This window comes from Anomaloglossus baeobatrachus, chromosome 3 (genome assembly GCF_048569485.1).
Source record: "Anomaloglossus baeobatrachus isolate aAnoBae1 chromosome 3, aAnoBae1.hap1, whole genome shotgun sequence".
NCBI lineage: Eukaryota > Metazoa > Chordata > Amphibia > Anura > Aromobatidae > Anomaloglossus > Anomaloglossus baeobatrachus.
In genome coordinates this window covers 185521464-185548826 of record NC_134355.1, presented here as the reverse complement: position 1 = coordinate 185548826, position 27363 = coordinate 185521464, and the positions used below count along the sequence as shown (strand labels likewise).

The window sequence follows — 27363 nt, the reverse complement described above, 5'->3', positions numbered from 1 at the left end:
CCATCATGTTCCAGTGTAAAGGACTGATGTAGTCCTTGGAATGGAGCAGAACTACCATGGCCGGAGGCGGCATCCCGGGCACCGGAGCACCAAGCGCTCCCCTCACTGCTGTGCTACGTCACACGCAGCCGCATTCTGCCTCAGAGTCCCCACTATATGACGCCACCACGTGACCACAGGCCATTGTCAGGGGGAAGAGCCTGTACAGTCAGGGCGGTGTAATGGCGTCATTACGTATTACGGGGAGGGGGCGCAATGGTCACGTGATCACCTATTGCGCATGAGAACATTTTCAGTGTATTAAGAGGGGCGGAGTCAATATCTTAGTGGGTGTGGTCAGCGCACAGGGGGCAGGGCTGTATTTCGTACCCGGTGTAGTGCAGCAATTTTTCTCTGCTGAATGGATGATGGCCGCCGTCTTGTCACCTGGGAGGCCTCCGTGCGACAGTGACCCGGCCACTCCCGCCGCGCCTTCCCTTAAGGTGAGAGCGGGCTGCTCAGAGCATGTCCGTGTGTCCTCCCGCTGTACACCGGGTGCACCTCCTGCCGCGGAGCTCTGTGTGCCACACGGGCCATGGGCTGCTCCGGGCGCAGCACTGTGTGGTACCCAGGAATGGGCAATGCCAGGAGACACCGGTGGGTGCTGGGCATCACTGCCTGCACGGAGCCAGGCCGGCCACATACAGCCCCGGACAAAGTCTGACCCGGACGAGTGTGCTGCCTCCGTGTTCATAGCCCAGTAATCAGCTCTGCGGTCACTGGAGTGCAATACAGGCAGTAAGTTGCCTGTGGTGTTTAGATGCCAAGCTGCCGCCATGGCCACCGCGCCGTATTCATGACCGTGTTCATGGCCACCGCGCCGTATTCATGACCGTGTTCATGGCCACCGCGCCGTATTCATGATCGTGTTCATGGCCAGCGCACCGTATTGATGACCGTGTTCATGGCCACCGCGCCGTATTCATGACCGTGTTCATGGCCACCGCGCCGTATTCATGACCGTGTTCATGGCCACCGCGCCGTATTCATGATCGTGTTCATGGCCACCGCGCCGTATTCATGATCGTGTTCATGGCCAGCGCACCGTATTGATGACCGTGTTCATGGCCACCGCGCCGTATTCATGACCGTGTTCATGGCCACCGCGCCGTATTCATGACCACCGCGCCGTATTCATGACCGTGTTCATGACCACCGCGCCGTATTCATGACCGTGTTCATGGCCACCGCGCCGTATTCATGACCACCGCGCCGTATTCATGACCGTGTTCATGGCCACCGCGCCGTATTCATGACCGTGTTCATGGCCACCGCGCCGTATTCATGACCGTGTTCATGGCCACCGCACCGTATTCATGACCGTGTTCATGGCCACCGCGCCGTATTCATGACCGTGTTCATGGCCACCGCGCCGTATTCATGACCGTCTCGCATATTTGTGGCCACCGCCCCGTATTCATGGAAACCACACCGTACTCATGGCTGCCACTCAGAATTCATGACTATTCATGGCCCCACTCAGTATTCATGGTCATCGCGCATATTCATAGCCACCACGCTGTATTTGTGGTCGCCACTCAGTATTCATGCCCATCGCACATATTAATGGCCAGCACGCCATATTCGTGGCCGCTGCCCAGTATTCATTACTGTATTCATGGTCACCATGCTGTATTAGTGGCTGCTGGGCCGTAGTCATGGCCGCGATCTTAGGGCTTGTTCAGATGAGCAGATTATACGGACGTGTGACGCACGCTGGCCGATGATACTGACCGATTGTGTGATCCTCGCAGCGTGCACTTCTCTATATGTCTCAAAGGATAAACCAGATCTTATACACATCGGCCAGACAGCGTCCGACGTTTACAGATAAAATGTGACCATGGACATTTAAAATGAATGTAAATATGGTCACACTGATAATAATCTTTCTTTCTATAGCGCCAACATATTCCGCAGCGCTTTACATTTCACAGGGTCATATACCAACAAACATAAGAAACAGTTATAGAAGATGCAATAATTAAAGCAAAAATAAAGACAATGATATGAGGTGGAGGTGACACAAGGTTCAGTATTTATTTACAATGACGGTTCAGCCATCTCCACACAATGGGGGGATAAAGGCTGCATGAGCCAATCACAAGCCAATCTTTGGAGTTTGAGGTAGAATTAATGTGCTGAGAAATAGTGAAGGGGAAACATATGAATTGACTTTGATTAAGGAGGGTGATAGGCCACCCTAAAGAGATGTGTTTTTAGGGAGTGTCTGAAGCTGTGCAAACTGTGGATCGCCTTAGTTTCTTGAGGTACAGTATTCCGGAGGATTAGTGCAGCTCGGGAGAAATCTTGGAGCTGGGAGTGGGAGGTTCAGATTAGTGTGGATGTTAGTCGACAGTTGTTTATGGAGCATAGAGAATGGGTAGGTTGATAGAGATGAGGGTGGAGAGGTAGGGGGTGCCATGTTGTGTAGAGCTTTGTTGTTGAGAACAAACTATTTATATTAATAATCTTTATTTTGATATAGTGCTAACATATTCCGCAGCGCTTTAGATACATCAACAACACTGTCCCCATTGGGGCTCACAAGTCCCTATCAGTATGTCTTTGGAGTGTGGTAGAAGAACCCAGAGTAAAAACCCAGAGGAAACCCACGCAAACATAGGGAGAACATACAAACTCCTTGCAGATGTTGTCCTTGGTGGATTAGACCCAGGACCCCAGCGTGCCGTGCTAACCACTGAGCCACTGTGCATCCTATAATGTCTGGGCAGCCAGTGCAATGACTGGCACAGAGCAGATGACCATATGGGTGACAATCATATGAGTTTTCTTGATTTCGATTTTTGATAGAATCATCTAAACCCAAGCTTATGCAAAATGATGACTGAGCCCACTTCTTAGTCTGGAAAACTGTCAGGATGCTACTGTTGGCTGCCACAGGATTCAGAGAAAATAGTGTTACCCAATAGTCTTCTGCAGTTCAGTCAATCTCTGTTCTTCTGTCTGATGAAACATCCTTCATACTATGGGACATATGGAAGGATTGTCCAGAGAAGAGAAGCTGAGCGCTACCATGAGTCCTGTGTCTGTCAACAGTACCAGCCTGAGACCATTCATGTGTGGGGTTGTTTTTCAGACTAAAGGGTACTTTACACGCTGCGATATCTGTATCGATGTCGCTAGCGAGCGTACCCTCCCCGTCGGTTCTGTGACACGGGCAAATCGCTGCACGTGGCGCACAACATCGCTTACACTCGTCACACATACTTACCTGCCTAGCGACATCGCTATGACCGGCGAACCGCCTCCTTTCTAAGGGGGCGGTTCGTTGGCGTCATAGCGACGTCACTAAGTGGCCGCCCAATAGAGGAAGGGCGGAGATGAGCGGGCGGAACATCCCGCCCACCACCTTCCTTCCTCAGTGACGGCGGGACGCAGGTACGGTGAGTTTCCTCGTTCCTGCATTGTCACATATAGCGATGTGTGCTACCGCAGGAACGACAAACAACATCGCTACTCGCTATTTTTGGTGTTGGAGCGACCTCTCCAATACCAACGAATTTTACCTCTTTTCCGATCGTTTTAGGTCGCTCAGAGGTGTTACATGCTGCGATGTCGCTAACGATGTCGGATGTGCATCACACCATGACCTCGACGATATATCGTTAGTGATGTTGCAGCGTGTAAAGCACCCTTAAGAAATGGGCTCCAAAAATCCAGGACAATTTGTTGATGAATAGTGCCGATCTCCACAGTGCCTGAGCCGCAGTTATCATCCATATGTTTGTCATTACTGCAGCACTGTAAATAAATGTTTATATAATTCTGGCTTAAAGAGGCTGTTCACTAGTCTGACGACCCCTTCTCAATCCCTATGTTTCACACCAGTATAATAATAACACTTATTATTATTATTATTATTATTTATTATTATAGCGCCATTTATTCCATGGCGCTTTACAAGTGAAAGAGGGTATACGTACAACAATCATTAACAGTACAAGACAGACTGGTATAGGAGGAGAGGACCCTGCCCGCGAGTACCTTCTCCGAGGCCAGCGGCATTTCAGTGGTGTCAGCACAGCTCACCTGGGGATCATGTGACACCATGTCACTCGATTCCTGTAGCCAATCAGTGCTGTCTTCACTCTCGCCTCATTCAGACAAATCAGACATTCGGAGCAATTGTGAGAGAATCTGCAGCTCTGATTCCTTCCGTATGGTTGATTTTTCAGAAGGAGGGAGAGTGTAGCCAGCACTCATTGTTATGTCATGCCATCCCTGTGGCCAATGTCACGCGATCCCCGGGGAGCAAGTACCGACACCTCTGGAACTGTGCTGGCATCAGAAGTGAGTATAAGGATGCACTCAGTTGGCCGTATAACACTGACTACGATCGCATCACAATGCTCGGACTGGCCAGCAGCTCTCCTGATTTGAGCATGACCGCTGCATGGAAATACACTTGGGTCAGGAGAGCCGTGGCCAGTCTGAGCATTGTGGTGTGATCGTCATCCGAGTTATGAGGCTGCCTGACCCTGGCCTAAAGGTTATTATTTTACTGGCCAAGTCGTGGACAACCCCTTTTGTATTATCTAGGCAAACACTTTAAAAAAAAGTCTTCATTTGTATTGGGTGGTGAGCTTTCTCCCATTCTCTCCTACTTGCTATTTCTTGTTTAAAGGGGTTATCCGGCTTCTTTTGACTTTTTTTCATTATTACACTATTGGGCTACATTGGGGCAGGTAAGTAGATAGAGACCACTTACCTGCCCCGCTGTCAGCCCCTCTCCCCCGGCTCAGAGCGGTCATGTGACCCCTCCTGCCGCGATTTTGCTGCTTCCGGCCTTTGCACGTCTACATGGGCAGGGCCATGTTGACATGCAAATCTGGGACAGCATGTCGCCTCCCTGCTGGGCTGTACAGTGTTTGGAGTAAACGCCCCCGTTCCCTGCCCCCTCCCACACATTCCCCCGCACCCCGTACTCCACCCACAACCTCCCACACACGCCGTAGTCTCCCTCCTCCGCCTCCTGTGCCCAGCTACGTGCGCCCTGAATTGCAGCCGAGTCAGTGTCCAGTTCAATAAGGCAAGGAACACTTGTTGTCCGATACACTGCCAGCGCTGTGTCCCCAGCGCTTTATTATGTGGACTGCCTGACGCCCTGGGAACTGTCCCCCCCCCCCCCCATTTCACCCACCCCCGCCCCCCCCCTGTCAGTGTTTGCCCCCCTCTGCAGTATAAGCTGCCTCTCATTCTCAGCCTGCAGTGCGTGCATCCACGGGGATGACGAGCGCTGCTTCACTGCCCGTGCAGTCTGTGTCCCGCTCCCTGCCAGCCCCGCAGCTGCCCGCACTGCAATGTCAGTGTCTGCCCGCAGTATCTGCAGCTTCTCACGCCGCGGGGCTGGCAGGGAGCGGGACACTGACGCTCTCCCGCTGTGACGCACAGATCGCTGTGTGTGACAGCGAGAGAGCGACGAAATGAAGCCAGCAGGAGCCGGCACTGGCAGCTGCGGAAAGCTGTAACCAAGGTAAACATCGGGTAACCAAGGTGGTTACCCGATATTTACCTTAGTTACCAGCTTCCGCCGCTCTCGCTGCCAGCGCCGGCTCCTGCTCTGTGCACATGTAGCTGCAGTACACATCGGGTTAATTAACCCGATGTGTACTGTAGCTAGGAGAGCAGGGAGCCAGCGCCCAGTGTGCGCGGCTCCCTGCTCTCTGCACATGTAGCTGCAGGTTAGATTAGATGACATAATTACCTGCAGTAACGATCTCCTGCCTCCTGACGTCACCGCGGTCACTGCCTTCTCTGCCCGTCTCGCGGGCGGCCCGAGACTGTCACTAGCAGTGACGTCACGGGCTCTCGCGATACTGCGTAGAACGCGGCGGGCATAGAAGTCAGTGACAGCGCTGACGTCAGGAGAGCATGAGATCGTTACTGCAGGTAATGAACTCATCTAACCTCCTGACGGCAGCGCTCGGCATACCCTGCAGTGACCTGGGCTGACCTATTGATGTTAGCTCAGGTCACTGCACGGCTCTCCCAGCCAATGGGGAACATTTTGTTCTTCATTGACTGGGAGTCTCATTGACTATGGTATGGATCGCCGTGCGACACCCTTATTGGATTACGCCGGACCCGGATTTGATTGTTCTTGTCAATAAATTGTTGAAAGAGGGAATGTGGGGAGTGTTTTTTCAAATAAAAATTTTTTGGTTGTCTATTTTTTATTTCTTACTGACTGGGTTGGTGATGTCGGGTATCTGATAGACGCCTGACCTCACCAACCCCAGGGCTTGATGCCAGGTGACATTACACATCTGGCATCAACCCCATATATTACCCCGTTTGCCAACGCACCAGGGCGCGGGATGAGCTGGGGCAAAGCGCCAGGATTGGCACGTCCAATGGATGCGCCACTTCTGGGGCAGCTGTAGCCTGCTATTTTTAGGCTGGGGAGTGTCCAATAACGGTGGACCTCCCTAGTCTGAGAATAACAGACCACAGCTGTCCGCTTTACCTTGGCTGGTGATCCAATTTGGGGGGGACCCCACGTTTTTTGTTTTTAATTATTTATTTAATTTTAAATAACAGCGTGGGGTGCCCTCTGTTTTGGATTACCAGCCAAGGTGAAGCTGCCAGCTGTGGTCTGCAGGCTGCAGCCGTCTGCTTTACCCTAGCTGGCTACAAAAGATAAGGGGGACCTCACGTCGTTTTTTTTTTTTTTTATTAATTCTTTATTTATTGGCTAAATACAAGGCTAAGCACCCCTTAGTGCCACATGAAAGGCACTAAAGGTGGCTTTACACACTGCAACATCGCAAACGACATCGCTGTAACGTCACCGGTTTTGTGACGTTACAGCGACCTCCCCAGCGACATTGCAGTGTGTGAAACACATCAGCGACCTGGCCTCTGCTGTGAAGTTGTGATCGCTAGAAATCGTTCAGGACCATTCTTTGTTCCTTTTGTTTCCCGCTGTGCAGCAAAGTCTCAGTGTGTAAAGGGGACTTTACAGCGACCACGCGGCTCTGTCTGTGTAGCGTCATGATTAGCGGTCACCTGTGAAGGATTCACCGGTGACCGCTAATCCCCCGAGTGACTGAAGTTTCCCCCCCTCTCTCATACTCAACGATCCCCGATCCCCGGCTCTGCACGGCATTCACACTGCTCCAGCGGCTTTTCCTTTTTTGAAAAAGCCGGCCACTCATTAAACAATCTCGTATTCCCAACTTTTCCCCGCCCACAGGCGCCTATGATTGGTTGCAGTGAGACACGCCCCCACGCTGAGTGACAGGTGTCTCACTGCACCCAATCACAGCAGCCGGTGGGCGTGTCTATACTGTGCAGTAAAATAAATAAATAATTAAAAAATCCGGCGTGAGGTCCCCCCTATTTTAATACCAGCCAGATAAAGCCATAAGGCTGAAGGCTGGTATTCTCAGGATGGGTAGCCCCACGTTATGGGGAGCCCCCCAGCCTAACAATATCAGCCAGCGCCGCTCAGAATTGCCGCATACATTAGATGCGACAGTTCTGGGACTGTACCCGGCTCTTCCCGATTTGCCCTGTTGCATTGGCAAATCGGGGTAATAAGGACTTATTGGCAGCCCATAGCTGCCAATAAGTCCTAGATTAATCATGTCAGGCGTCTGACCGAGATACCTTCCATGATTAATCTGTAAATTACAGTTAAAAAACACACACACCCGAAAAAATCCTTTATTAGAAATAAAAAACACTAACAAATTCCCTCATTACCAATTTATTACCCACAACAAAGCCCTCCTTGTCCGGCGTAATCCACGTTCATCCAGCGTCGCATCCAGCTCTGCTGCATGCAGGTGACAGGAGCTGCATAATACACAGCCGCTCCGGTCACCTCCACGCAGCTAATGAAGACAGCCGCGCGATCGGCTGAGCTGTCACTGAGGTTACCTGGATGCAGCGGTGGCCGCGGGTAACCTCAGTGACAGTCCAGCTGATCGCGCTACTCAGCCGCCGCTCCTGTCAGCTCCACACAGCAAATGAGGTGAGTATCGCGATCAGCTGAGCTGTCACTGAGGTTACCCGCGGCCACCGCTGCATCCACCGTGTGTGTGTGTATGTCCGCTAAAGGAATAAGCTCTCATTTACAATAACGTTTTTTTGCACAGATGACCCATGTGACCCAGGGAACGTAGTAGACTACGGTTTCACATGAAAATTTAACCCTGCGCTTTACAGTCACTCTCCAAAAAACATGACTCCATTAAAGTGAATGGAGCCTGGAACTACAGTTTATTAATCTCAGCTGTGATTGGTTACTATAGTATCAAAGGACAGTGTTAGTATAAGAGGTAATAAGATGTCAGTGGGGAGACGGATAGAGAGAGACAGACAGGGAAAGAAAAGAGACGGAAAGCTAGAGACAGACAGAGACAGACGGTGAACGAGACAGACGGTGAACGAGACAGACGGTGAACGAGACAGACGGTGAACGAGACAGACGGTGAACGAGACAGACGGTGAACGAGACAGACGGTGAACGAGACAGACGGTGAACGAGACAGACGGTGAACGAGACAGACAGAAACAATGTTGATGCCATTGAAAGAGTGATGCTGTGAGGGACGGGTGGCTATTACCAGTGCGGAAATGAAAGCCACCTCACAGACCTGCATCATGCTAGTAGTGACATAGGCATGCTGTGATGTATGACAGCATGACCAAAATACCATGTAGCCCAAGGAAAAAATAGTGGTCGAGATTTTTCACAAAAATCTGCAGTAACTATATTTTATTGTAGATGATGATTATTATTATTATTATGGCACTATATCTTGCTTGCTGCTACACAGTGTAGATATGTGAATCCTCACATCACATGCAGCAGACACAGTTGTCGACAGTCAGAATGAATGGTCATGTGACCACTCGTATGCAAGCTGCACACTCCACATTCTGAGCCCAATGTGTCAATTCATATAGTGACACATAGAGGGATAAGCCTGGAGAATCTATGTGTGTGTGTGTATATATATATATATATATATATATATATATATATATATATATATATATATATATATATATATATATATATATATATAATGTATATGTATACACATAACTATATGACACAAACCACGCACACACACACACATGTACCATACATACATGGCGTATATATCTACTATAGACTCACATTGGGTGCTATATATAGTCTGCCTTAGGCTACTTTCACACATCAGTTTTCTGTATTCAGGCACAGTCCTTTTTTTTCCTGATCCAACGGATCCTGAAAAAAAAGTGAAAACCGTATCCACCGGATCCGTTTTTTTAACGGATCCGTTATGCCGGATCCGTTAAAAAACGGATCCGGTGGATACGGTTTGCATCCGTTTTTGCATCCTTTTCGTCCGGTTTTTGGCTGGATCCGTTTTGTTAATTACATTGGTGCATGCGCAGTTAACAAAAACGGATCCGGCGGCCGCATCCGTTTTTTACCGCATTACGCCGGATCCGGCGTCCATAGGCTTCTATTGTAAAACACGCCGTATCGCGCCGGATCCGGCGCGATGCGTTTTTTTTGCCGGACAAAAAAACGTTGCAAGCTACGTTGCCTCCGGCCGCCGCATTTATTTATTTTGCCGCATCCGGAAAAAAACGGATGCACCGCAAAGCCATCCGGTACAATCCGGTAACAATGCAAGTCTATGGGGAAAAAACGGATGCGGTACTGGATCCGTTTTACCCGTTTTTTTCCGGATTGAACCTGATGGCAAAAAACTGATGTGTGAAAGTAGCCTTACACAGTATTCATTTATCTATAAGGGGTGAGGAACATCTCTTTCTGTTACCATTGTGGATGTGAGCTGATTGCTGTGTCACAGATGAGAGAAGCTGGATCTCTGCTCTGTCACATGCTGAGAGGTCAGGTGCTGGGCAGAATACTGACAGCCATTGAATGTGCAGAGGGAGGGCAGGGGGCGTTCCTGTACACTGAGGCCGGGCAGGGGGCGTTCCTGTACACTGAGGCCGGGCAGGGGGCGTTCCTGTACACTGAGGCCGGGCAGGGGGCGTTCCTGTACACTGAGGCTGGGCGGTGACAGCTCTGACTGAGGTTTGTCAACCAAGAATACAGGAAATTGTCATGTTTGTTGGAGCTAAATGTAAACAAGAGCTGCAGGGAATAAAGTGTGAATTCAAGAGAAACAAAAGTTAGAAAACAGAAAATAACAATGTAGGGGTGATTTATATGACAATACAGCACAGATTAGCTTACAATTTGTTTTGGAGTGTATGTCGGATAACTGCTTTAATTTTCGGGAATGTAGGACTGATCCCTAAGACCACAGCAGCTCCATTTGATCGTCAGGATTGATGCAATTACAGAATTTTTCTTGAGTTCAGCCGGAGCCTGCCCTGGGCAAGGGAGCGCTGTCCGTTAGAAGTGGGGAATCTTCCTGAGATGCCTATTTATTATAGGGGTGCCCAGCCCCCTTAATGTGTTATCAGCATGTCATTTTCCATATTCTAGGAAGAGAATTCAAATGATGGCCGAGATCTGGAGGAAAATTCCAATGATGGAAGTCAGCCCTCTAAAAGAAAACGAACAACATCTGGAGAAAGCTCCCCAAGTTGTGAAAATTCTAACCAAGATTTTGGGTAAATATATTCGTGTATTTTTTTTCCTGAAATATATCTAAAATAAAACCATGATAAAAAAAATGATCTAAAACATCCAACCTATTTGTGTCTACAGCTCCTATGCAAACGTTTGTATATCCGTGGTTAAAGAAGAAAAACAAGTAAATCGGTAGGTTAGTAAGTCGTAGGGGGGGAATAAAAGGCCATTAAACGTACAAGATGATGGTCACTTATAGCTGCGGCAGGCCAGACTGTGCTTGCTCATGTTATTATGCAGGAAATAGTACAAATCTGACATTGGAGCTTCCCACCATTTACCATTCAAGAAAGTCTATGGTAAACCCAACTACTGTAACCGCCATTCAAAGCAAGTAGAGTGGATTGTGCTCATATCAGTATTTGGCCTCAATGCTGTCTCACCTCGGGCAGTGTCGTCTTATATCCCTGCTGTATGGAACTCACACCAGGCCACTCCATGGTCAAACTTGGTCTATCGAGGTCTGTGGACCTTTAACTTAAAGGACCTATTTCTTTCACAAATTCTAGGTTTAAACCACAATAAGGAGTCTGTGTATACAAATAATCGTGGGATAAATCACCTTTCAAAGCATAATTAAAAACTCCTGGGTTGCTTTCACAGTATGTTTTGGGTCATTGGATGGTGCTTCACAGTACTGATGGACAATCAATCTTGCTGCATTTGGTTGAAGCTGAGCAGAAAGTATCGCCCTGTACACTAGAGAATTCATTCGGCTGCTTCTGTCTTCAGTCACATCAATAAACACTAGTGACCCAGTGCCACTGTAAGCCATGCATGCCCGGACATCACACTGCCTCCACCATGTGTTACAGAGGATGTGGTGTGCTTTGGATCATGAGGCGTTCCAAGACTTCTCTATTCTTTCTTCCCATCATTCTTGTGTAGGTTCATATTGGGTTGATCTGTCCAAAGAATGCTTTCCCAGAACTGAGCCGGCTTTTTTTAGGTGTTTTTTTGGCAAAGTGTGATCTTTCGATTTTTAAGACTGATTAATAGTTTGCACTTATTGAACCCTCTGCATTTGCACTCATGAAGTTATTGCTCAATGGCAGACTTAGTGAAACACTTGCTTCCTGGAGAATGTTTTCTACTTTGGTGATTGTTGTAGGGGGGTTTTCCTCACCATGAAAAGGATTCTGTGATCAATCACCACTGTTTTCTTCCATGGACATCCACATCCAGGCCTTTTTGAGTTCTCAAGCTCACCAGTGCTTTTTTTTTTTTTTGCACAGTGTAGCAAAAGTGTTTATTTGGCCACTCCTAACATGTTGTGCTCCGTCTGTCTGATTTTTTTTTTTGTCTTTGTTTTTAGCCTAATGAGGTCTGTCCTTCTTCCACTGAAAGCTAAATTAGACCACATGTTGGGGGTTCACCGCAACAGCTTGCAAATGCCACACCTGGATTCAGCTCCAGACCTTTTATTAATTGATGAATTAAAATAGCTCATGCAGCCCATTAAAGAGCTTTTGAGATAATAGTCCAATTGGTCCCTTGAAAAAGAGGCAGCTACATATTAAAAGCTGTAATTCCTAAACCTTTACTCTCTCCACTTTGTATATGAATACCCTCAAATTAAAGTCTGCACTTTAAGCCCATATTGATTATATAACTATCCTGAATATATTTTGGTAAGCAGCTAAAATACCAAACCTCACTCTCCAATTTCTGAAGCCAACTGTACATAAAATGTGTGTATTAGAATATGAAGTCAGGTGACTAGATAAATAAGGGCATATATTGGAAGACTAAATATAAGGCTAACAAATGACACACAATATATCAGACAAAAGAAGAAATGGTCATAAACCTACAAATATAGGAAGTATATGAAAACCTTTATTGGATGAAAACAGTTAAGATCCAAGAGATAAGTGCAGCAATTAAAAGGTGCCATAAGCAGCAGGAGATGTCGTCCCATAAAGGTACATATAGTCCCATAGAGCAGTGTATGGGTAGTGCATGAAGAACATGGTATATGCACATGACTGGTAGCCATGCACATACCCATAAATGGTGCCAGCTGTAACAACAGGGTAAATAAAGTTTGATGAGGCATCCTTAGGGCATTATGTGCAAAATGTGGCAGATTTAAATATAAGCTATATTGTCACAAATGAATAAATATTTGTTAATTATTAAAAGACCATATTGTGGTTTTAGGAATTACCCTTTAATATCAGATTGTGTTGTACCAGATTTTTACATCTGTCCACAGCCAAAACTGATCATTTAGAGATGTCAGATGTCGAACCCCTGATTAAGTCATTGGAATGATGGCGTAACGTGTGGGGGGATATCATGTGTCCTCCCCTCACAGTCATTGGTATATTTTCAGCTGAGGAATCCAGCTTTCCTATTGCCAGTGTATTCGTTTTGAATCTTGTCCATCTATTTGCATGTACAGGTAGTATCTGGGGGATCCTGCACTTAGTTTAGGTGCGGGTTTCGTTTATGCTACCAATTATATTATTTTGTTTATATATAGGATAGATTCATCTATTACTGTATAGACACTAGGAATATATCCTTGGCTGTATATTCATTATAGTGAGAGTGATGCTGATTTGTATATTCTAGTGTTTTGGAATGATTTTAAATGCTTTTAATTTTGTATATACTCTTTTTCTAATGTAATAAAAAAATCATATCTAATGTACATGACACTTCCAGTATGTATTGAATGTATTTGATATGGAATTACTGGTGCCTTAGTTTACATACTTTTTTTTTTTGTTTTGAGATGTCGAACATCCACCGGTCTGTTATTGATAATCCTATGCTCTAAGGATAAGCCATCAGTATCTGTTTGGAAACCCCCTGGATAAGGCTTAAAGGGAATCAGTCAGCAGGATTTTCCTATGTAATCTGATGACAGCATGCTGCAAGGGTTAAACCATAAAATACAGGGTTGCCTGTCTTGTCAACATTCCATCTGTTGTTTATTTGCTATGTTTGTGTAAGCAGCAGGGCTTCTCATTGCTTGGATTACAGTGTGTGCACATGGCAGTCTGACACTTCCTCTACTCTGATTGACATCTCACTGTCAACGTACAATCTCTATTGAGCGCCTGGTGTGGGCGACAGCTTTCTCAGCTCTGCTGTATTCTAGATCTAAAAATTCCAATTGTGTCAGAACGGCTGCAGCCACTAATCTAAGTGATACATCGTTGGATTCAGTATCACTTTGCCTACATCATTCTGCTCTTAGATGAGGTAGCATAAACCTGCTGACAGATTCCCTTTAATTACAATGGTGTTATGTGAAGCATGCTTATATGAGAAAACTGCTTTAAAAATAAAAACTGGATGCATGCTAAAATAAATTCATGTAAGCACAAGCTTTTTGTTTTTTTTTCCCTCCGTTTATCAGCTCCAGCTATTTCCCTGCAGAAAATCTAGTTGAATACAAATGGCCATCAGATGAAACAGGGGAGTACTATATGTTACAAGAGCAAGTCAGTGAATATTTGGGCGTCACCTCTTTCAAGCGGAAATATCCAGGTAATATTTTTGGCATTCAGTATGTAAGGGTTGTTTTTTTTTTTTTATTTATAAGTACCATCATCACCTTTTCCAAATTGTGGCACATTTCCTGGTATAATTTTTATTTCTTATATACTACAAGGCCCCATTGGCAAATATTTTTATCACTGGTGCACCTACAAAAATAAAAGTACACCAGAGAAAAATGTTTCCCATACTGTCTGTCTATGAGAGTTTCAACCTGTTTCTAAGACAAAATCTGTGTAGCTTGTTATTTTTGCGCATCCCTGGCAGATGACGGGCCTCATGTTTCCGGTCTTGCATTTTAGAGGGGTAAAATGTGCTGCAGTTGGTTGCTTTAGAGCCACACACAATTTTGAGGAGGAAATAGCTGATTTCCAGCGACGTTTCTCAGTTTTAAAGGCATTATACAAAATATAATCACGGAAGATGATGAAATTAAGGAGTTTAAGTGTCTTTAATTACTTTGTCAATTGTGTCTTCAGAGTGAAAAAAGACTTGAACTCTAGTTGTGTGGCAAGGCTCTTTTAAAGGGTTGATTTGGACTTTGTGGATTACTGCTTCTGATAGGTGGCACTTGAGTTCGTCTTCTTCTTTTCTTTCTGAAGAAACAAGTTACATATTCAATCTTATATAGTAGTAGCAGTAAATCAGGCTCACCATTATCGTCATCCACCTCTTGTTCAGAGCCCGGACGGAGGCCCTGCCACGGCCCGATCATAGAATAAGTAAAATAAGATGGCCCAGTTGAAATGAACAATTTCTCCTTTATTGCTTGGAAAATTCATGTACACGAGACACCAAACATTCACAAGGAAACTGCCATAGCAGCATATGCATCAATGCCTTTCTGGTGTGCATCCAGCCTTAATCATGATTAAGGGTGGATGCACACCAGAAACACGTTGATGCGTACTTTACTATAGCGGTTTCTTTGTAAATGTTTGTTGTCCCGTGAACATGAATTTTCCAAGTAATAAAGGAGAAATTGTTTATTTGACCTGGACCATCCTATTTTACATATTCAATCTACGTGAGAAGCGTTGCATGGCCTAAAAGTCTCCTAACACCGGTATGTCATTCTCCACAAGGCAAGATGTTACCCATTATTGTTATTTATTATTATAGCGCCATTTATTCCATGGCGCTTTACAAGTGAAAGAGGGTATACGTACAACAATCATTAACAGTACAAGACAGACTGGTATAGGAGGAGAGAGGACCCTGCCCGCGAGGGCTCACAGTCTACAGGGAATGGGTGATGGTACAATAGGTGAGGACAGAGCTGGTTGCGCAGTGGTCTACTGGACTGAGGGCTATTGTAGGTTGTAGGCTTGCTTACATTAGACCTTTAACCCCTTAACAAACTAGAACATGTATATATACATCAGGGGTGGGGAACCTCCGGCCCGCGGGCCGTATACGGCCCGTGACGACATTTTATGCGGCCCCCGGGCACATTCCCGGGGACCATTGTGCTTTGGTGGCAGCCGCACTTTTCCCGGCTGCCGGCCCTTTAAATCCCACTGCCTGATGCCCTGTGGGTAGATGCTAGAATGTATGGGCTCTCTCCAGATCCTGACTTCCAGGACCTGACTGCAGCCCATACATTCTAGGCTTATCCCCGGCCTGTGTGCTCTGGTGGGCGGGTAAGCAGCACGCTGCGATAAAGTCACACAGAAGAGCTGCAGCAGGTTTACCAGCCTCCCGAAACTGTGCTGTGTGTGTGTGACTCTCCCTCCCCCTCACTGCGAGTACTCAACCCATCGCTGCCCCCCCCGCTCAGTGGTGTGTACCCCCTCGTACTGTGTGTACCCCCCAATGCTGTGTGTACCCCCTCGTGCTGTATGTACCCCCCAATGCTGTATGTACCCCCTAGTGCAGTGTGTACCCCCTAGTGCAGTGTGTACCCCCTAGTGCAGTGTGTACCCCCTAGTGCAGTGTGTACCCCCTAGTGCAGTGAGTACCCCCTAGTACAGTGAGTACCCCCTAATGCTGTGTGTACCCCTTAATGCTGTGTGTACCCCTTAATGCTGTGTGTACCCCCTCGTGCTGTGTACCCCCTCGTGCTGTGTACCCCCTCGTGCTGTGTGTACCCCCTCGTGCTGTGTATACCCCCTCGTGCTGTGTATACCCCCTCGTGCTGTGTATACCCCCTCGTGCTGTGTACCTCCTAGTACAGTGTGTATCCCCCAGTGCTGTATGTACCCCCCAATGCTGTGTGTACCCCCTAGTGCAGTGTGTACCCCCTAGTGCAGTGTGTACCCCCTAGTGCAGTGTGTACCCCCTAGTACAGTGAGTATTCCCTAATGCTGTGTGTACCCCCTAATGCTGTGTGTACCCCCTAATGCTGTGTGTACCCCTTAATGCCGTGTGTACTCCCTTGTGCTGTGTACTCCCTTGTGCTGTGTACCCCTTAATGCTGTGTGTACCCCCTCGTGCTGTGTACCCCCTAGTGCTGTGTGTACCCCCTAGTGCTGTGTGTACCCCCTCGTGCTGTGTGTACCCCCTCGTGCTGTGTGTACCCCCTCGTGCTGTGTACCTCCTAGTACAGTGTGTACCCCCAGGTGCTGTGTGTACCCCCTAGTGCTGTGTGTACCCCCTAATGCTGTGTACACCACAATGCTGTGTACCCCCTCAGCGCGGTGTAACCCCTCACTGCTGTCCGTGCCCCCCCTAGTGCTGTCTGTACCCCCTGGGTGATGTCTATGCCCCCCCACCAGTGCTGTCCGCACCACCTAATGCTGTCCATGCTGCCACCAGTGCTGTCCATGCCACGGTGAGTGCTGTCTGTGCCCCCCTTATGCTGTCCATGCTCCCCAGTGCTGTGTGCCACCCCTCAGTGCTCTTAACTCGCTACTGCTGTCTGTACCCTCCCACTGCTTTCTATGCTCCCCAGTCCGTGCTCTCCTGTTGATGTCTATGTTCCCCCAGACCTGTCTGTCTCCCTCGTGCTGCCACCCAGTGCAGTCCGTGCTGCCACCCAGTGCAGTCCGTGCTGCCACCCAGTGCAGTCCGTGCTGCCACCCAGTGCAGTGCGTGCTGCCACCCAGTGCTGTGCGTGTCCCCAGTAATGCCTGTGCCACCGCCAGGGCTGTCCATGCCCCCTACTGATGTATATGCCCCAGCCCCTCCTGTGATGTATATGCCCCAGCCCCTCCTGTGATGTATATGCCCCATCCCCTCCTGTGATGTATATGCCCCAGCCCCTCCTGTGATGTGTACTCCCAGTGTCTCCTGTAATTTATGCGCCCCGGCCCCTCCTGTGATGTGTATGCCCCCAGCATCTCCAGACAGAGACAAACCTGGAAAAGCAGCTGTGAGAAACAAGATGATCAATATCACCGAACATCACAATCGTACCAAAGAGAAGCAGCTCCGGCCACCACAATAGGGGTGAGTTAATTAATCGTTTGACCAAATATAGCAGGGTTATTTTTCAGGTTGATAATGTTGTGCGGCCCCCAAAGGTTAGTAGGAAATTCCAAATGGCCCCCGGCAGTAAAAAGGTTCCCCACCCCTGATATACATGATGTGGACGCGTGCGGCGAACACTCGTTTCTCCCACCCGTGTCATCAGCTGACGTATACAGCTAACAGATCAGAGATCCTTCTGTGCCTGTTAATCCCTTAGCTCACGCTGTCAAAGTCCTGAGAGTGCGATCTAACATGCTCCGGCAGGGATCACGCTGTACCCCGCCACCCTCGGCAGCCCCATGATGTGCCAGTGGGTTGTCATGACAGCGCAGGGTCAGCTGATGACCTCTGTTGCTGTCATGACTCACTTCCTGTGAATGCTGGCAGAGCTCCGGTATTCACAGATCAGCTTTTCTGCTGATTTGAGCGATGCTAAACATCGCTCTGATTAGCAGAAGCGATCAAACTTCAAACTGTGCAGGCATAAAAGGGACTAGAAAAATCAATAAAAAAAAAAAAATAAATGTGAAAAAATAAACAAACCCCTAAAAGTTCAAACCAGAAAAAGGGGTTTGTCAGCTCACCACACTTGCTTGAAGATCCAATGCCCAGAAACCAACAATGAAATCAGGGAATTAACAAGGAGAAGTCCGAATATCCTGCAAAGTTTATAATATGCTTTAACTGAAGACATGATAAAGCTTCAGATAGGGTCCATCAAAAAGTTCAAGATTTTAAAAACATGATGAAGCACATAGAATTAAACAGACCTCTAATGTTTTGAATTTTTGTGATACGGGGCTGTGCGAGGGTTTGGTTTTTTTTTTGTGCCATGCGCTATTTTCACTGATAACATTTTGGGGTAGAAAAATGTTTTAATCACTTCTGCATTTTATTGCAGTGTTAGAGCAGCCCAAAAAACGTAATTCTGGCTGTTTATCAATTGGCAATTTATTTGAACTTTTTATTTTTTTAGTTATATTTTTAAAACCTATTTTTTCATTCCCCCCCCCCCCCCCTCATCAGGGTACTTGAACCTGTGATCATGCGATCGCTTATACTATACATAGCAGTGCAGTAGCACTGCTGTGTATAGCAAAAAATATGATCTCCTGTATGGCAAGCACAGGGGTCTTTAGCAGATCCCTGGTTGTCATGGTAATCAAATGGCACCATGCGATCACATCACGGGCGAGCTGAAGGACTCGTGTAATGCCCCCTCCAGGGCGGATTAAATGCCAAAGCCGGGTCACCTTTTTTTTCCTTCTGATTAGCTATGCTCTATACTTGATGGAGTATTGGAATGCTCGGGTACTCACGATGATCGGCCGACTATTACAGGTGCTCGGATATTTTGTCTGTGAAACAACAAACACAAAGCACAGGCCTGCTTCACTGCAGGATGTGTGTAGACACCCCCAAGGAGAACCATTTGCAGTCTCTGAATGGCTCTCTGAGGGTTAAAATGTTTTTGGATATACTGTTGTTTTTGGTTTTTTTTTTTAAAAAAAAAAAAAACCCATAAAAACGTTTCTCACACCCCCACCCACCAATTCTCTGTTAATGGCGGTCTGTATGTGGGTGAAGAGCTGAACCGGCCAGTTATTGGCTTCCATAATACTCCTTACTCAAGTTGAGCCCCTTTAGAGCGTTTGACCTGCTTGGCTAGAGTAATGAGCACCTGAGCATTTTAGTTCTCGCTCATCACTATTTATGACCACTAAAGTCCACTGAGATACATTTTTAAAATTTTGTTGCATAGCAGAGCTAACTAGCTCTCCTAGGACCCAGAAACTCCGACAATCTCCCTAGATCACATGACTGCTGCGTCCGGAGGAGGAAGCACTGGTTGCTATTACTGGAAATACAGCTCTTGTCTAAGGGCGGCTTTGCACATTGCGACATTGCACGTGCGATGTCGATGGGGTCAAATCGAAAGTGACGCACATCCGGCGTCGCAGTCGATATGGCAACGTGCAAATCCTTTTTGATACGATGAACGAGCGCAAAAGCGTCGTTATCGTATCATCGCTGCAGCCTCTGACATTTCCATAATGCCGGTGCAGCGACAGGTGCGATGTTGTTCCTCGCTCCTGCGGCAGCACACATCGCTGTGTGTAAAGCCGCAGGAGCGAGGAACTTCACCTTACCTGCCACCGGCTGCAATGAGAAGGACGGAGGTGGGCGGGATGTTTACATCCTGCTCATCTCCGCCCCTTCACTTCAATTGGCCGCCTGCCGTGTGACGTTGCTGTGACGCCGCACGACCCGCCCCCTTAGGAAGGAGGCGGGTCGCCGGCCAGAGGGACGTCGCACGGCAGGTATGTGCGTGTGAAACTGCCGTAGCGATAATAATCGCTACGGGAGCTTTCACTAGATATTGCACGTGCGACGGGGGCGGGACTATCGCTGCAGCATCGGTAACACATTGTTACCGATGTCGCAGCGTGCAAAGCCCGCCTAAGACTGAGTATATAGGCAATTGCCAGTTTACAAACAAGATAGATTTACAGGTTGAATTTGTTTGTAAGTTGGAACAGGTATTTATCTCATCACTTATGTTTCCGGCCAACCACCTGCCCTTCTGCCGTTCAGCCTCTTTCTTTCTGCTGTTGTATGTCGCATCTCCGTCCTCGCGATGTAGGCCAGGACTTCCAGCCACTTTTCAGGCCTGCGCGTCATAAGGTCCTGACGCATGTCTTGACTTTGCGATCTTACGATACGCAGTGACCTCTAAGCCTGGGCGCTACCGAAAGTCCGGGCCTAAAATGAAGAGGCCAGACTTGCAGTCATGGAATGAAGACTGGGTGGTGAGTAGAGGGGTGACTGGAGAGTTGGGCAATAAGGTATTAGTATTTTTTGTAGCTATACAACTGTGTGGCACTGCTCTACTATGCAGTAATTCTTTAGAACGTTACTACAAAGTAGAACGTGAATTGCCCAAACCTTTAAAGTCTATGGGTGGTCCAGAAGATATTAAAAGCTGACGGCAGTGAACTCTGACACTTTGCATCGCATCAGTTAAAAAATCATGTTTTTTTTTCTTTTTTGATTCGGCCTCAAACTTGAGTGGCTGAGTCTGATCCTCAAATGCTGAAAGTAGGACATGGGCTGAAACACTGACCTGTTAAAAAACAAAACAAAACAAAAAAAACAGTCGTTTGAATAAATGGTTTCGTTAAACTATTCGGTCAGGTTGTTGTTAGTTTTTGGAAAAAAATCAGGAGTTTCTCCCCTATGCCATGGAGGGAATAACTTCCAAACTTGAGGCTTTTGACTATTTTGTGTTACTTGCTGTTCCATTTTCATTTTGTAAATAATTGCCTACTGTTCCTCATTATTGTTGACTCTGAAAACTGAAATTGAGACCTGTTTTCTTTAAAGATTTAGAACGAAGAGATCTGTCACACAAGGAGAAACTTTATCTGAGGGAGCTAAACGTCATCACAGAAACCCAATGTACATTAGGTAATTATTTACCATGTCTTTTCTTTTTTCCTATTGTTTTTGAAGTATCGATTTGTGTGTCCACAGCTTTGAGCTGCATTCATTATTATGGTTTAAATTTAGCAAATAAAATGCTGATTTTGGCGAACAGCTGTAGTGGTCCTCCAAGTTACAATAGCCTCAGGATTTAATATTATGAACATATAGGAGCCAGATTCATTAGGATCGGCATCATACACGCCAGTCTTAATGAAGTGGAGTGGTGGCGTAGGATGCTCCAAATTCATTAAGAGGGGCACTCCACATTATTAATATGACACATCTTAGTGACGCATTGCCAGAATGCTACTCAAGTTAGAGACTGGACTAAGGTTTCTGGCGTAAGTAATGGCACAACTTGATAAATTCATTGCCCTGTCCCAAATATAACCGAGACTAAAAACATAATGCCTTTTATTTCGTTATCTAGTTTCCAGGACCTGAGCATTGCTGGTCATTTAGCTACTGGTGTTTTGTCTTCTTGGTTCCTGCCCTAACTCTGTTAAAGGGGTGGTTCACCCATTTTTTTTTTTCCCCAATGATTCTCACTTACCATTATATGCATCTTCTGCATTGGCTTATATTTCCAGTTCTGGCACTGAGCGGCGCTATCCTGCACGCTCAGTGCCAGTCACATGACCCCCTGGAGCTGTGGCCGCCAGCATCCTCTGACGTCCCGGCATTTCCGGGCTCTCAAACTGGACGGGTACGTCACAGGATGCCGGCGCCACTCACAGTGATTGACTGGGCTGTGGGCGGTGACTACCTGACGTCACAGCCCAGCATCGAGGGGAGGAGCCGGAGGATGCCAGTGTGGAGCGGTGAAGGCAGAGCGCGCGCTACCAGCATTCAGCTGTGGGAGGTACGGGGCGCCAGTGTGGAGTACAGGGGGGGTTTCTCCAACTGAAATCCCCCCTGTCACGCAAGTATGTGATCACACTGTCCACCCGCCCGCTGTGCTCAGCCGTCAGGAGAGCGGGCGGTGTCGGCAGTGTGATCATATACTCCCCCCAGCAGCACAGGTGACCGGACGCGGAGTGAGTGTGTATGTCATACTCACCTGTCTGCAGGGTCCATGCTTGCTTCCAGCCCCTGTCCCGGTCCCGCCGCTCTGGCTGTGTGCAGTCTCCCCGGGGCACGCACGAAGCTTGCAGGACCTGGCCGTGGATCACCTGATGCAGTCACCTGACGCATCAGCTGATCGTAGTCTCGCCGGCTTTTTCGGCCGGCTATCAGCTGATCCTGCCGTCAGGGGACTTCATCAGCTGATTACCGGCAGCTGCTGCAGCGATGGGCCAGGATCATACTCCTGTCCAATCGATCGCTCCAGGAGCTGCCGGTAATCACCACAGCACATAAGTGAGTATGTATTTTTTTTTTGCACTGATGCTTCAGCTGATTGTATAAACGGCTTTTATACAATCAGCTGATGTGTGATGTGATTCAGGCACTTGATCCTGACACATCATCTGATCGCTTTGCCTTCCAGCAAACCGATCAGATGATATTGGATCCGGATTGGGCGGCGCGGGACCCTGACCCAGGATTACTGCGGAGGGGGGTTTATTTCAATAAAGATGGAGTCACTAATTGTGTTGTGTTTTTATTTCTAATAAAAATATTTTTCTGTGTGTTGTGTTTTTGTGTTTTTTTTTTTTTTTTTTATCATTACTAGAAATTCATGGTGGCCATGTCTAATATTGGCGTGACACCATGAATTTCGGGCTTAGGGCTAGCTGATAATATACAGCTAGCCCTAACTCCATTATTACCTAGCTCGCCACCCGGCTTCAGGGCAGCTAGAAGAGTTGGATACAGCGCCAGAAGATGGCGCTTCTATGAAAGCGCCATTTTCTGGGGTGGCTGCGGACTGCAATTCGCAGTGGGGGTGCCCAGAAAGCATGGGCACCCTGCACTGTGGATTCCAATCCCCAGCTGCCTAGTTGTACCCGGCTGGACTCAAAAATTAGGCGAAGCCCACGTCTTTTTTTTTTTTTAATTATTTCATGAAATAATTAAAAAAAAGGGCTTCTCTATATTTTTGGTTCCCAGCCGGGTACAAATAGGTAGCTGGGGGTTGGGGGCAGCCCGTACCTGCCTGCTGTACCCGGCTAGCATACAAAAATATGGCGAAGCCCATGTCATTTTTTTTTTCTTTTTGGGCAAAAAACTGCATACAGTCCTGGATGGAGGATGCTGAGACTTGTAGTTCTGCAGCTGCTGTCTGCTCTCCTGCATACACTAGTGAATGGAGGATGCTGAGACTTGTAGTTCTGCAGCTGCTGTCTGCTCTCCTGCATACACTAGTGAATGGAGGATGCTGAGCCTTGTAGTTCTGCAGCTGCTGTCTGCTCTCCTGCATACACTAGTGAATGGAGGATGCTGAGCCTTGTAGTTCTGCAGCTGCTGTCTGCTCTCATGCATACACTAGTGAATGGAGGATTCTGAGCCTTGTAGTTCTGCAGCTGCTGTCTGCTCTCCTGCATACACTAGTGAATGGAGGATGCTGAGCCTTGTAGTTCTGCAGCTGCTGTCTGCTCTCCTGCATACAATGAACATTTTGAATAAGGAAATGACATCAGACCTTTTTTTTTTTTCATCAACAATCTTTAATGGCATTGTGTACTGATTAAAAATGCAGTGAGCAAAAACGCAGCAAAAAACGCACCAAATCGCAGCAAAAACGTGACATGCAGCACCGCAGGTGACAGAGCAGAGCAAGTTGGTGACATGCTGTGCCCTGACACATAGTGTGCTGCATGTCACTGTATCCACTCTGGGACTTGTTGTGCAGGTGAACGGATGCTACATGTCACTAACTGTCTCCACTGTGGTACTTGTTCTGCAGGTGAGAGTGTATACAGTTGGTACTATGCAGCAGAAATCACAGAGTGGAGACAGATAGTGACATTTAGCATCCGGTCACCTGCACAAGTCCCAGAGTGGATACAGTTAGTGACATGTAGCATCCGGTCACCTGCACAACAAGTCCCAGAGGGGAGACAGATAGTGACATGCATTTGCCATTTTTTGCCGAATGCGGCATATTGAGCCCATGCGGCGGTCGGATGGAACGTTGCCTGGCACGTTTTTTTTGTGCGGCGAAAAAAACGCATGACGCCAGATCCGGCGCGATTTACAATGCAAGCCTATGGACGCCAGATGCGGCGTCCTGCGGCAAACACTGCATCCGGCGGCCGAATGCGTTTTTTTTTTTGCTCTGCGCATGCTCAGTATCAAGCCACATCCGTCAAACGGACAGGCCGCATGGAAAAACTTATGCAACAGATCCGTTTTTTTCGCCGCATCCGTTGCATAGGTTTTTGAGCCACACTGCAAAAACCGTATGTATGAAAGCAGCCTAAGCCATCACATTCCCGCTGAAAATCCTCATCAAATACCATGTGAACAGATCATTACTAGCAATTTTTTATTTTTTTTGGTGAAGGAAGTCCAGTTCTTAAAATGTCCAGTAATGTAGAATATTTCATGTGGCCCCGGTCAGCTGTATTTGATGCTGGATTATAGAAGTGGTCAGTAGAGGATTGTTCCAAAAAACATACAGATAGGGAATTTAGATTGTGAGCCCCAATGGGGACAGTGTTCCTGATGTATGTAAAGCGCTGCGGAATATGTTAGCGCTATATAAAAATAAAGATTTATTTTTTATTGTTCAGTGTTTGTATACTATTAGCGAAGGTCCCCAAAAACATTAAAGTTGTCAAAACTTGCTGGATCTGCCCACAATGTAACATGTGGGAGAAAAAAAATAGTATTCGGCATGTTGGCCTGTCTAAGTGTTACTATGTATGGGGGAATCCAGAATGATTGCTTTTGGCCGAATGATCCAACGGCCACTTAAATGACCTCATGACGGATAGTAGCGATATTTATGGGTTATCTTCCAATAAGTGCAGGTGCTACAAGGTTTCTGCTTTTCATTTGTGTGGGAGAAGTTGAATGTCTGCTGGTGCGTGCCCACGATCAGTGTTTGCAGCGTTTTGGATGCGGCATTCTTCAGCTGTGTCCAAAACGCTGCATTGTACAGTACAAGCACAGTGGAGGGATTTCTAGAAATCCTGTGCCCGCTGTGCTTGTTTTTTCCGCAGCAAACCCTGATCTGCGGTGCGTCTTTCCAGACTGCAGCATGTCAGTTGTTTATCGCGCATTCGCCTGTGTCCTCCGTAGGGAGAACACAAGTGAGAGACTTCAGCGCCCTGAACCCTGATCATGGGCACATACCCTTAGGCTCGTGTACACAGAACACCCTACATACAGCCCGGTGTGCCCATCATTCCCTTTTTCTTTGTGTGCCTTTTCTATTCTGATCACCACCACCTATATATACCTCTGTAGGAGCCCTGACTTAAGGCCGCTTTACACGCAGCGACATCACTAACGAGATATCACTGGGGTCACGGAATTTGTGACGCACATCCGGCCTCGTTAGAAATGTCGTTGCGTGTGACACTTACAAGCGACCGCTAACGATCCCAAATACTCACCAAATCATTGATTGATTGTTGACACGTCGTTCATTTTCCAAATATCGTTGCTCATTTGGTTGTTCGTCGTTCCTGTCGTTCCATCGCTACGTGTGACACCCCGGGACCGACGAACAACACCGTCCCTGCGTCCTCTGGTAACGAGGTGGGCGTGACTTTCATGCGGCTGCTCTTTGCCCCTCCGCTTCTATTGGACGGCTGCCGTGTGACGCCGCACGAACCGCCCCCTTAGAAAGGACGTTGTTCGCCATCCACAGCGACGTCGTTAGGAAGGTAAGTTCGTGTGACGCGTTCCTGCGATATTGTTCGCTACAGGCAGCGATTTGCCTGTGACGCACGAACGATGGGGGTGGGTGCTATCCCTAGCGACATGCGATGTCGCAGCGTGTAAAGCGGCCTTTACTATGACCATACCACCTCCCCAGAGAAGTACCAATCTTGGTGTTGGTGTAGCAATGTGCCAAATCACAAATTCCCGCAGTGCTCCGCTATATGTATCTGCTTCTGCTTCCGGACCTAGTGTTCTTTTCTCTCGCCTGCTGATATCTGAACATTTCTGTGAATGGCCACCGGATGGAAAGCTCCAGCCTTGATGATATACAATCAGGTCAGAGCATGATTGGAGCAGAGAAGGGGGTCAGCGTCTGCCTGCTGCGCTCTGATCCAGCCTCAGAGTAGTAATTGCTTTCAGTCCTCACCACACTATATGGTCACGGTCTGGAAGTAGTAGACGTCTTAGGCTGCTTTCACACATCCGGTTTTGCAGTGCGGCTCGAAAACCTATGCAACGGATGCGGCGAAAAAAACAGATCCGTTGCATAAGTTTTTCCATGCGGCCCGTCCATTTTTTGACGGATGCGGCTTGATACTGAGCATCCGCAGTGCAAAAAACCGCATCCGGCGTCCATAGGCTTGCATTGTAAATCTCGCCGGATCCAGCGTGATGCGTTTTTTTTCACCGCACAAAAAAAGTGCCAGGCAACGTTCCATCATGGGCTAAATATGCCGCATCCGGCAAAAAACGGACGCAACGCAAGGCCATGCGGCCCAATACGGCGCTAATGCAAGTCTATGCAGAAAAAAACTCAACCGGCGGCAAAAAAAAAAAGGTTGCGTTTTTTCTGCAAAGCGCCGTATTGTGCCGCACCGCAAAAACCGGATGTGTGAAAGCAGCCTTAGCACCAGCTGACAGGCAATCCTTACAGGAAAGCCGTTCCTTTGTTTTCATCGCAATGCTTTATACATTTACAGATCCGTTTCCACATGGACCTGCACCAGGTGAGTCCCACCTTCACCTTCACCTTGATTTTTAGGTCTTTATGGCTATCAGGACTCTGATGCTAATCTCTGAATTATGGCAAATGGCTAATTTTCAGTAGAAATTAGCAACCGGCCAAACGTAAAAGGGGTTGTCTACCGCTTTACAGCCTTTACTTAAAGCACCGCTCCAGTGTTTTATTTCAGCACGCGAGTGGCGCTTAAAACCCCTGTTGTGTATTTTATCGGCGATACTCCGGTCCCGCAGCGCTATCTTGTGACAATCACGTCTGGAAGTTAGAAATTACGTCACAAGCTCTCAATCTAACTCTATGAATGCCAGAACGAGGGTCTCATAGACTTGTATTGAGTTGTGACCTCCAGATTACTCCATGAAACATTAGCGAAGCTGGCAGGTCACAAACTACAGAAAACCACTGATGGAAGATGAAGACGCTGTAAGGTGAGTATAAGACCAGGAGCCGGGCACTTAAAGGGAACCTGTCACCAGAT

General features: G+C 47.5%; 1 protein-coding gene across 3 annotated transcripts in view; it reads left to right on the top strand.

Moving 5' to 3' along the window:
- The first annotated feature begins 316 nt into the window (after positions 1-316).
- PHF10 (PHD finger protein 10) overlaps positions 317-27363 on the top strand; it is a 129884-nt gene continuing 102837 nt past the window's right edge. Inside the window, exons 1-5 of one of the 3 annotated variants that reach the window (XM_075339623.1) lie at positions 317-482; positions 10532-10659; positions 10757-10810; positions 14052-14182; positions 20987-21070. In XM_075339623.1, the coding sequence (XP_075195738.1) occupies positions 405-482; positions 10532-10659; positions 10757-10810; positions 14052-14182; positions 20987-21070 (475 nt within the window). In that variant the 5' untranslated portion in view covers positions 317-404. The remainder of the gene's footprint in view (positions 483-10531; positions 10660-10756; positions 10811-14051; positions 14183-20986; positions 21071-27363) is intronic. The other 2 variants (XM_075339624.1, XM_075339625.1) reach the window with 2 other exon arrangements.